This window comes from Dicentrarchus labrax, unplaced genomic scaffold (genome assembly GCF_905237075.1).
Source record: "Dicentrarchus labrax unplaced genomic scaffold, dlabrax2021, whole genome shotgun sequence".
Lineage (NCBI taxonomy): Eukaryota > Metazoa > Chordata > Actinopteri > Moronidae > Dicentrarchus > Dicentrarchus labrax.
The window spans coordinates 3,364,902-3,377,259 of record NW_026136705.1 but is presented as its reverse complement, the minus strand read 5'-3'; the positions used below and the strand labels follow the sequence as shown (position 1 = coordinate 3,377,259).

At 42.4% G+C, this 12,358-nt stretch overlaps 1 protein-coding gene across 3 annotated transcripts in view; it reads right to left on the bottom strand.

Moving 5' to 3' along the window:
• si:dkey-172j4.3 (diacylglycerol kinase delta) overlaps positions 1 to 10,689 on the bottom strand; it is a 75,540-nt gene extending 64,851 nt beyond the window's left edge. Inside the window, exons 1-3 of one of the 3 annotated variants that reach the window (XM_051400445.1) lie at positions 10,326 to 10,689; positions 8,845 to 9,189; positions 7,296 to 7,400 (exon numbers count right to left, since the gene is read on the bottom strand). In XM_051400445.1, coding sequence (XP_051256405.1) covers positions 7,296 to 7,400; positions 8,845 to 8,937 — 198 coding nt within the window. In that variant the 5' untranslated portion in view covers positions 8,938 to 9,189; positions 10,326 to 10,689. Of the gene's footprint in view, positions 1 to 3,236; positions 3,257 to 7,295; positions 7,401 to 8,844; positions 9,190 to 10,325 lie in introns of those variants that run through there. The other 2 variants (XM_051400446.1, XM_051400448.1) reach the window with 2 other exon arrangements.
• Positions 10,690 to 12,358: the final 1,669 nt, after the last annotated feature.

The window sequence follows — 12,358 nt, the reverse complement described above, 5'->3', positions numbered from 1 at the left end:
GCCAATCAGAAGCCTGATTTAAAACAGCATTGTCTAGGTTTTCGATCTTAACCTGTGAAGCGTGATCTCGCGAATCCAGCTGCCTTGCAAAGGTAACGTGATTTGGGCACCTCTAAGCTGGTTTTCCAACCACTGCAGAGGAAGAGAATGAAGAGAATAAAACATGGAGGAGGAAGGTGAAACAGTAAATACTAGGGATGAGTGTGCACACCATTATCTGCATCTGTTCAACCAACTAAATGATCTGTATACATAGCTGTACTCGGAATGGGCGGGGCTTAACCCGGAGTTATTCATTAAAGCCTGAAGTTGATATGGGTTGATCAGAAGTGGCTACATTTATTGGAAAACTATTTACAGAGCAGCCAGAATTGAGCTTCAGAGCAATGTTTCTGATCACAAGAGTAAGAGAACTATTTACAGAACAGTTTTTTTAAATAAAAGTTGGTATATTTACTGTACCGGATACTCGTTCCAGCCGAGTACTCGTTCAACCATAGTAAATAGAGAGCAAGAGGAGTTGTTTTTGTTTGTACAAATAACAGGAAAAAAATAGTCAAATGTGATGAGGTACGATGCGGTATGGTTATTTTAAAACCATTTCCTAATTAAATGTACAGTATTGTGAAATATACTGCTAACCAAGGGGGTTTAACTCAGTTCCACATATTCACATATCAACAAGTTTCAGCAAAGTGAAAAAAAATAAATAAGCCAATTTAAACGCCTCAAAAGATTCATAAAAACGGCGTCTCGGATGTCTCACAAGTAGAAAACGCACTGAGCGTGTTTGTTCAGCCTTAACAATGTGTTATGTGCAGTCTTTGTACCAGCGACTCCTAAATAGTCAGGACGCCTCCTCTACAGTGCTGCCAACCTGTTGTGAGGGTAAATATGGGTATTAGAGCCTGCTGTTTGCCGTGTTCTTATATAACTCTGACTCTGGATCCGTCTCTCTCTCTCTCTCTCTCTCTCTCTCCCTCTTCCACTAACTAATTTTCTCCCTTTTGTCTATCTCCATCTCTCTCTCTCTTCTCATCTCTTTCCATCTCTCCCTCTCAATATTGACCCACACACTATTGCAGCTGTATCGCATCAAGCCAAGGGCATAAATCAAAGCGCATGCACACACACACACACACACACACACACCAGCCATCCCACACACTCATGCACTCTCCTCAAGCCATTTCTGTTTACCGTCCCACACACACACACACACACACACACACACACACACACACACACACACACACACACACACACACACACACACACACACACACACACACACACACATCTATAACTCGTCCTCATCTCTATTGCAGTGAACACCCACACAGATTTCTGCACTGGGAGCGAGATGCAGATAAAAAAGAACAAATATAGTGGGGGGGGGGATTTGATTCCAAAGCACCGCGTAGGAAACCCACAGGAATGGAAGTAGCGTTACCTGTTGGTCACCTCTCCGAACGCCAGAAATACGACTGGTTATATAAACTCAAGTGGTGCTGCTATTTCAGAAGGAAACGTGTTTGTTCGGGGGGAGAGCAGAGAGAAGTTAAGATTTATTGATTGCTCACGTCTAAAAAAAAAGACAGCAAGGTGCAGAAGCTCCTAAAATGGTTATAAGAAGAAATCATATAATAAAGTGACAGGAAACAGGAAGAATAATAAGATGGAAATAGGGAGAAAAAAAAAAGGTTTAGAATGGCTGGAAAGACCTGCTGAGAAATAAATTGAAAGAATTAATTAAAGAGCGAGGGGCCGAGTTAGAGAAATAAAGAAGCAGGAGGCGGAAGGAGACGTGTGATGGAAATAATGATGCCTGTAGGAGACACAGAAAAGTAGAATAAAGAGAGAAAGGAAAGGAGATGTCTTGTCTCACATGGAAAGAAACATAATGAAGGGACAGCCCTTTTCTCTCTGTGTGTGTGTGTGTGTGTGTGTGTGTCTGTGTGTCTGTGTTTTTATGTGCATGTCCATTACGGCCTGGGTGATCGGCCTACTCAAAGCCACAGCGGTGAGGCCACATACACAAACACAAATCACAAAACACACACAATTCACAGGAGCTGTTTGCTCTTCCGCCTCATTCTCTTCCTGTGTCTCCTTTATTTTCCGCACAGTAAATGAGAGCAAGGCAAACAGAGGGAGGAGGAGGAGGAGGAGGAGGAGGAGGAGATGGAAAAAAAAAAGAGGAAGAAGAGTGTGAAACCTTATGTAATTGAGCCTGGAGATAGACAAACGGAAGGAAAGACAAAAAGAAAGTTAAGAAAAGGTCACAGGTCGAGTTATACGTAACTACAGACATTTAATACAGCATATGACAACGTTGAAAATGTGTATTTTTAAATGACTTAGTGCCACTATGTGCAGCTAATTTCTGTTTCTCAAAATATAGCATCACATGTCCCCCACCCACAATCCAACTGCTTCCTGTGGCAAACAAGATGCTTCTGGCCTGACTCTATTTAAACACCGCGCTCAGTCTTGGCTGTCGAACGTCCGTACAATCAATTAGAAAATCAGAACGTACAAAAGTCCAGCCACACCGAGTATTTTAGTCACTCAAACGGAATCACTGCAAGCCGGCACATCGTCGGCGAGGTGAATCTCTCTCTCTCTTTCAGCTGTGGGGAACTGACGCGTGGTGAGCCAGAGAAACCAAAAAGGAGGAGGCCACCGTAGCTTGTTGGCCATCTAACCTTCCTCTGTCCAAAAAACCGACGAGCAGACAAATTCCTCTGTGTCACTTTCTGTGACTGTGAAATGCAAAACATTTCAAACTGACGACAGAGATTGAGGCGGAGGGAAAAACTCAGCTGGGGTCCAACTTAACTGCGATTATTTAACGATTATTATGATTATTACTCACTGACCCTGAAAGCATCGTTTTTCCTTGACTAAAAACAAAACTAAACTAAAACTAACTGAAATGATAGTGTGTGCTTAAAATAACTAATTGGTATATATATTAATTGAGAGTGGGACATCTACATGCCTGTGAGTCATTTCCTGTCACAAAGTCATATTGTAATATTTCTTAAACCTTCCCCCCGATAAATATTATAATTAAAAAAAACAACTAAAACTGATACTGAAACTAATGAAAACTAAACCGAAAACAAGCAATCCCACTCTGGAATCCTACAGTGAAATGAGTAGAACGAATGGAAAAATACAAAAAGTACAATAAACCAAAGTGTTTTTCAAAACAGCTGAACTGGTTTTACCTTTTCTTGTTGACCAAAGCCTTTCTTTCTGTCTCCTTGGCTCGAGCTGAACTAAACATGCCCCAGCCTGGCTGAGAGTGAGTTGGGGCTTTTAGGGAGGGGCAAAAAGTTGCACACAGCTGTAAAAGGAATAATCGCTTTATCTCCATTATCATGTTTTCATAATCGCTGGGAAACCAAAATAATACTTTAAACCAAATAAAATACACGCTGTAGTCGAAAAAGACAGAGAAACGACGACATTTAAAGTCTCTAGCATAGTTTTGGCGAACCATTTGAGCCTGATCCTATCAGGATGATCAACATTGCTCAGTAGATGGTCGCCCTGCATGGATAGAAGTGAAGACGCCGGATTAAGATAAGCTAACGTTGCAGCTATGCACATAGCATGGTGCAGTGACTGGAAGAGAGAAAACAGTTCCTGCTCTGCCAACGGCTCTGAAATGTCATAAATTGAATGTGGAAAATGCTTTTGGGATGTATTGGGTTGTATTTGTAAAAAAAAAAAAAAAATAGATTAAGTAAACAAATATGCTCAAAACAAAAAGAAAAGGCTATTTTCATGCTCTGGTGCATCACTGTATCGATTACCTGTGCTGCACAGTGAATGATGCTGTGCTGTACTACAATAGAGCATCATATATGTGGATATGATGCATATTGATCGGCTGTGTGTGTTATATGGTCTCTGGATTTATGGGCACAAAAAACACACCGACATTTACTTCTAACCTTATGAGGACCGCCCCCACTGAAGTTTAAACCCTGAACTATTCTAATAAAGTAATTATGATTTTAAAAAATGAAGCTGAAGTTTAGATAAGTCGTGTAGTTGGTTAGATACATTTTGAATAAATGTCAGTAACGTTATTCTAATAATGGGACCTGTAACTATGACATTATAGTAAGACATCAGCTATCAGAGAGCACTATATGTGGCCTATTTATCCACTTCTAGTTCAAACTAAAGCTGATTTCAGACATTTAAAAGGTTTTGAAAGATCTGAAACTCTATATGTGCATTTCTTTACATTCACATTGTGGGACATTTTTGCCTTTAGCGGATATATAAGCAGAATGTGCTCGAGAGGCAGAGAGGAAATGAAGGGAGAGCAAAGTTATGCAACTGAGAAAGGAAAGGGGGCATTGTGGTTTACTAGGTATCTGTCTTTGCACCTTGGCCACTGTTACGCGCCGTAAGAGCATTTTCTTTATACCAAAAGCGAAACATTGGGGTTATGTGTGTCTTATTTTCCGTGCAGGCCGGGATGAGTTCTTATAATCACAAACAGGCTAGTGCAAATCGTAAAAAAACACTTAGTCATACACAGTTTTTAAACCTCCATATTAGCAAATCTCCAAGGTCACAGTCACTTTGCTGACTCTGAAACAGCAGCAACAGAACATCAAGAGCGTGAGCATTTGCCTGACACATAAACAGGGCGGGGTTGGTGATTTTGGGTCATTTTAATGCTACTTCCTCATGGCTCAACATGACACAGCAAAAAAATTTAAATAGAGCAAGCGTCAATGAACTTGTGCACCAAGAAATCCACTCTTCAGTCAAAAAAACAAAAAAAAAACATGGCTATTATTCTCAAATCTCTAAAAGTTAAATGCAAGGAGCGACTTCAATGAGTCTTTCTGGCTTCTAGTGAGATAAAAGTGGCTCTACTGGTGCCCCAGTATAAAAAAAGCTTGTCTCCAAACCCAAAGATATTTAATTAGAGCCAACACCAACGTCTCCAGTCTTCCCAGGGCTATCTGCTGCATCTGTATAATTATTTAGGGACTTGTGGGTGAGGGAACTGAATTAATCTAATGGTGTCAGGATGTCATGTCACAGTTGATAAGAATTAGCACCTTCTTAACAAGAGCACCAACAGACTGCTGCTCTAACGAGTACGGCAACAGGCGGGGGACAAAATGAGGGGAGGCCACGCATAACATGGGGGCTAGGCTAGGAGGCAGATATGCTTTAATGCAACACACACACACACACACACACACACACACAGATAAACAAATACACTCACCCACATGTACACAAACAAAACAAAGGGATACACAAACACTCTAATCCGTTCAGGCCATTGTTATCACTAAGGCGTAATCCTGGAGTCGATGACTAGCTTAATCTGAGTCACATGACTGTAGGTACACACGATCTAATCAACACACACACACACACACACACACACACACACAGAAGCATAAACATACAAAGAACTAATCATCGCTTTGTCAAATTTGATTGAAAGCTGGTGAATTCAAGATCCACTGCTTCTTTCAGCCAATAGGATCACAATCTCTTTCACAATTACAGCTTTAATTTCATTCTCACTTTTTTTAAACTTTCTGTTGGAGATGGCGTAATATATTTAAAATGCAAGTTGATTTTATTGTGAATGTGATGATAAAAAAAGTTAATGGGATTTAATCTGCTTCAATTTAAATTGTTATTGTATTTTATTTTTTTTTTGATCCTCTATTATCTATTCTATACCTTATCTATATTCCTTGAATCTGATTTCACTGTATCTAAAAAAATAAAAGGAACAGCATCACACACAATTTTCTACTGCACACAGAAAAAAAAAAAACTACACAGGCGACACTAAAACATAAAAAGGTTGAAAGTTACCATGGCTTTCATCTGCCCTACTTCCTGCCCTGTGACCCTGAAACCATGGCAACCCTCTACGATTGCCCTCATGCCCTTACATGGCCGCGGTACCACAACACGGCGGTGTGCGATGAGATTAGCCGATCAATACCAGACTGATATCTTATACCATTATCCGCTCCAGGAACAAAACGTGGCACTATGGGATGCCGTTCCCATGGCGATAGGGTATCCTGTGTTTTTTCCTTATCGATCGGCGCGTGTAACAGATAACGATTTCAAAACACACACACACACACACACACACACACACACACACACACACACACACACTACTGTACTCTACATGATGATAATTTGGACAGTTGCCTTTCTTTGTGCACTACAAATAATCACAGATATTAGCTCATCAATAACTAAGAGGCAGATTTGTGTCTGTGTGTGTGTGTGTGTGTGTGTGTGTGTGTGTGTGTGTGTGTATTTGCCAGTAAGAAGCTAATATCAAACCATCAATATCTTCCTGTAAAACACAGCCCAGAGGCCAATAAGCAGCCATCAGCAGCCCAATAAGAGACCGTGCGATTATGTCAGATCAGGTATCAGAGATTTGAACACAACACGTCATCACAGTGGCGGTAAGAGAGGAAAATGACGCAGCCAGGAAGTGAGCCAGTCTCTGAGCAGGAAGTCAGCTGACCTAGCAGACACAGACGATGGGGGGGGGTCAGATAAGATTAAAGCTCTGATTTAAGTGTTGATAAAGTTATGGCAGGACACAGATAGAGATCCTTCAATGGGCTGATTGATGCAGTTAACAAGTCAGGAGTGAAATCCTCTCAGAGAGTACGTGAGAGGAAGATAACAGCTAAATGTCCTTCAAGATGGCTTCAAATCCACGTGCACTCCCTCGGTGAGATGTTTAAATGTTTATATATTACCTTTTAATAAATGAGCAGCTCTAATGTGTAATCTGGTTTCCCAGAGTGACCCTGATGAAAAATTCCATGACTTTTCCATGACTTTCCCTAACTAAGTCAAGAGCACTTCCATGAACCTAAATATTTAATCCCTCTCTGGTTCGCTAATGTTGCTTTTTTACCTTGAAGAGGTCCTGTTTTAATATGTATAAAGTTTTTTAAAAAGCTCTCAAAAAGGGGGGGGTACAGTCTTTTTAAAAATGTCCAAAAACACAAGATGGTAAAAGAATAAGAATAAGCTAAAATAGGAGTCCCTTCAAACTTTCCCAGAGATTTAAGCCGGTTTCCTGACGGGACGATATTCCTGAAGTTCTGGGAAACCTTTATAATGGATAAAAACTCTGCCCCCCCCACACCACACACACACACACACACACACACACACACACACACACACACACACACACACACACACACACACACACACACACAGCCTTTCACTCTGTTTGTTCCTACCTTGGCCCTGATCTGTCCCGAGGTCGACACTTTGCGGATCAACTTGTGTGACGTCTCTTCTTGTTCCCCGTCGCTGTCCGATGACTCTTCTCCAGCTTCTCCAGCCTGGAGAAAAGTAAGATAATTGTCAGATATTGTATAATGTACAACATCTGGAGGCCTTAAAGCACAAAAATTATGGATTTTGAGGTCTTTACCACCCAGAACTCATGTGAGGAAAATGTCCTCCTTTCAAAATGTAGTTTTTTGTTGCTATTCTGACGACTGTAAGCAGTTTTATTGGCTTCAGACACATTTCTTTAGTAACATAATAGCTAACTAGTAACAATTTGGTTGAATTTATACAAAATGGATTGAAAAAAAGTCAACATTGGACGGACATTGAGTGTCCATCAGTCTATAAAACAAAACTTTTAACTTCTAAAAGAGTCAATAAAACCACTTTACAGCAGAGCCGTCGCCATGGTTTTTAGAAATAGTTGGGTCATAAACTCGAGCAGCCCCAGATGTTTTTACTAATTTTGATATTTTCTGTGTTTAATCCTTTGAGTTTTAACACCACGATGGTCTAAAGCCAGTTTTCTCTGATTGCTCTACAGCAGGGATACATTCATGCCTTATGTGCAGTTTTAAATTAGAAAATGCAAACTGCACAATATCAAGGACATGACCTCTGTGTCATCAGTCGTAGCTAAAGCCCTGCTTCAGAGTTCTCCAGTAGTCCTTCAAATTAAAAGATACAGAGGATTGGGAATCACTTCTCAGCCATTCAGCTCTCCCTTAGTACAGTGTGACCATTAAAGATACTTGTTGACACATTTACTCTCCAGTTGCGTAAACTTACTGGAAATGACTTGACTTGCTTCGTTCATCCTAAAGCTCACATTATGACATTTTTTTTTCCATTCATCACTTCCCGTGTGCTGAGAAGATGCGTACTTTGATGTACTTTGGGCCACACATCACCACAGATATTCTACAGGTATTTTAAAAATGTATTTCCACATATTCTAAGGATGGTTTTGCAGCTAAAATCCATAAGAGATCATCAGTATGTGTCTTATTTCCCCTGCAGGATGAGTAGAGTTGAGTTTATATGTTGGAACAGGCAGGTTTAAAAACTAAAACTTACTTAGAGATAAGTTCTTATATATTTTGAGCCGCATCTGTTGCCGATTTTCAATGTTGAGATGATGTGAAATCACCCTAGAAATAGACAGGTCTTGTTTATCTTTAAATCCACCCCTCCTCTTAGGCTGCAGGTCAAATTAAGCCGTTAAAAAAGTTGCATAAACGCAACAAAAATAGTCATTTTATTAAGCATTAAGGCCTTTGAGGGCTTAAATTTTGTAATTAACATGCAAGTTTGATGAAGTGTAAAGCAAGTCTGGCCCCAACCCTCCCCCCCTTTATGTGGTCAATGTCTAATATTTAGACAAAGAAAGTAAATCTATGCTGTTTTATAACTTTTATTAGGAGACTTTTCCCTCCTGGGTGCCATATTTTAACCCTGACTTTAGCATTCAAACACACGTTGAGTCGTACTTACAGTGTGAGTCCTCTCAGAGTCCCCTGGGGGAGACCCCAGCGACTCGCCGTGCTCCGCCACATACAGGACGTTGGGGTTCAGCTTAGAAGCCATGGCGAGCTCACAGGTGGGAAAGCGAGAGAGGGATGCAGAAAAAAGGAGGCAAAAGTTTGCCAGTTGCAGAAGAGGAGGGCTTCTGAATAAAAGAGGAAGAAGAAGAAGAAGAAGAAGAGGAGAGAGAGAGGAGTTTTGGCGAGGTGAAAGCTCGGCTAGGAAGAGGAAAGAGGGGAGAGGATGATGAATGGGACAGCGGGCTCCGGGACGCCACACTCGTCCTCTTGCCGATCTCTCTATCCGGGGCCAACTCTGGAAAAAGATGGGAGGAATGAATTATTGATTAGGAGAGAAAAAAGGAGGGAGGAGGAGGAGGGTGCCGTGGCTCCCTCACTGGAAGTTAAGGAACATATAAACTCCTCCTCTATTATTATTATTATTATTATTAATTATTCTTCTTCCTCCTCCGTCTCACTCTGTGTGCTAGAGAGGCAGCGAGGCCACTTCTCTTTCTCGGTTCCTCTTCGCCTTCTTCCTGCTGTTTGTGAGAAAAACACTTTTCAGCAAGTGTGTTTTAAATGGAGCCCATGGGTGCAGCTCGAGTGACATAGTCCTGATGATGAAGATGAAGATGAATGAAGGGCAAATACAGTGGAAGGATGATGATGGTGATCATATGGCTCATTAGGGGGCGGGGGGGGGGGGCACAGTACATTGTGCCTTAACATGCAATGACAGCAGATTATGGGCGCGTGCTTGCCTTAACGCACGCGCAGCAGTGGGTAAGTGTCACATATCTGAGGCAACGTGTTTCAGCACGCGGCGGTGTTAGGACACTTTAAAAAAAGGTGCGTGTGTGTGTGTGTGTGTGTGTGTGTGTGTAAAGAGGGCGTGCACGTGTGTGTCTGTTTCCTTGATTACGATGTGGACACACACACACACACACACACACACACAAACCTGTCTGCATCTCACTTCACTGCCGCCCCCGAACACACCAAACTTAACGCATAAATGTTTAATAAATAGAGATTATAATACAAACTGTGCATGTCAATGTGGGGTTTTTTCGGTGTGTTATATTGTTTTTTTTGGGGGGGTCTTTAAAAAAAAATAATAATAATAATAATAATAAACAAAAACACGGATGCACAACAGGCTGTCGCGCGCCTCCAGCCTGAGCTTGATCATTCATTCCGTCCGTATCGCTGTTTACTGTAGCGGCTCTCGGCGGCAACACAATTATCAATATTCAATTGAACTCGTGCACGTTCGTCCAACGGGCTCAGTCGGATCAGCTGTCACCAGAAAAAACGCGAAAACATTCAATCAGCGAAACCTGGACGGCCACCGTTACCGCCGCTCGGCCACCTCCTCTGCACAAATAATAAATAATAAAAACCCTTCTGTTGCTCTCATGTGTCGATAAAATATGGATATTTATTTACCTTCGCCGGTTAATGTCTCTCACTCCCTCCTTCTCCCCCGGTGGAGGTTAATTCAGCGAGCGGCGTCTCCCCGCTCCTGTTTGCCCCGGCCTGGGTCGCTTGTCAGCCGGCGTTGGGTGCTTGGCGGGCGGCCGGTCAGCAGCAGCAGCGGCGGCGGCGGCGGCGTGCGGGTCTCTCCGGTGGTGCTCGCCTTGCAGAGAGAGACGCGGTCATACGCATAGCGTCGGAGCGGATTCTGAATCAGGTAGGAAGAGGAGGGAGGGAGGGAGGTGGAGGAGGAAGAGGAGGGAGCAGGGGGCGAGAGAGAGAGAGAGAGAGAGAGAGAGAGAGAGAGAGAGAGAGAGAGAGATTTGAAAGCGGCCGTGTTGAGTCGCCTCGAATCGCTGTTCCGAGGTTAAACTGAGAGCAAATAACGCGCACACGCACGCAAGCGCGCGCAGGACGGAGCGCGAGGGAGACACCAGGCCTAATACACAGACACACACACACACACACACACACACACACACAGACACACATGAACAACCAATATGAACCGTTCAGTGAGGGGAGAAAAAGTTTGAAGACTCAATTTACTCCTTCTGCGCTCTCGACAGCGTTAGAGCACTGAACAATAGGGGGAGTGTGGGTTACTGCATTTGTTAAGCATCGATTTTGAACAGTTTCAAATGGATTAATATCGCATTAAAGGTGTTTCCTTTCATTGAAATGCTGCATGGTGTAAAAGCTCCCGGCTGTGAGTGGCATAATGGAGGAAACAGCTCTCAGACTTGCAGGTGGGAAAAAGTGTGTGTGACACAAGATAGGACTGGATTTTAACCATTTCCTGTGTGTTTACGTGTGTGTTTAGTTCAGTTATTTTTCTATATTTTGCATTTGTAGGACTATTATTTTTGGAAAGAATTCAGACAGTGTTTAGGCAGAATGTGGAGTTGGCTGATGCACTGAATTTGGGCTAATTGTATTGCTGTTTGATTAAATCAGTCGGCCTCCGCTTGATAACTGATTCATAGTTCACAGGCTTTAAACGTAGTGGTATAGGAGTTTATCGTGATAGCACATGATCTTTAGAGTTTGCCCTAGTTGTCATGGAAGAAAATCAATCATTTAATCTAGTATGGCTCCAGATCTGGGGGTTGGGACCCACCAAGGGGCACCAAGACATAATCTTTAAGGGTCATATGATGATTTCTGGTGCACAAAATAACATTTTTCTCACAAATATTTGCTTTTTCTTGCAGAATATTTGGTGCTTTAACCTCTTCGGGCTCCTTTTAAAAAAAGGAGAAATTCAGCTGAACAGACCCATGTCTACATCGAGGCCATAACCTGTGACAAAGGGGTCCCAAGTAGGTTTGTTTACAGGGGATCAGAGGCCAGAAAAAATGAATTAAGCAGCTCGTGGACCATGCTGGAGAGCGGGTGGATTCAATTATTTTTTGCATATTAGGGATACAAACTACTGCTGGCTCACATCTAGTGACACAACATTCCTCATGCAGGCAATAACACATCTATTTAACTCAAAATGTCTGCCCAGGCACGCTCTTCAAAACTTGTTTTTGGCTTAAGAAGCCGAGCCCCTGCGCTCAGTGGAGCTGTTGTCGGGGAGAAGTCCGCACCTAATAGAGAGGTAGTGCTCCTTTTGAAAGGGAGAGAGACATCCACATTAATCAGGGAGGAAAGAGAGAGAGAGAGAGAGAGACAGAGAGCAACATGTGCACACTAACACAGATACAAGGGCAGAAGAGAGACACACAAACACACACACACGTACTAACATAGCACAACACACACACACTGGCACCGCTCAGTGCAGTAGTAATTTGTTTACAGTTGATTAAATATTCATGCTGAATTAGCTGTGAGCCTGCCAACAGTCACTTCATTTACACCGTGTGAGTGTGTATACAGTGTGTGTGTGTGTGTGTGTGTGTGTGTGTGTCCGTCCGTGTGTCCTTCTCAGCCTCCCTCCTCCACCTGCATTTGTGTGTTTTTTGTCAGGTTGTAACTGTCGGTCAACGGCGTGGAAA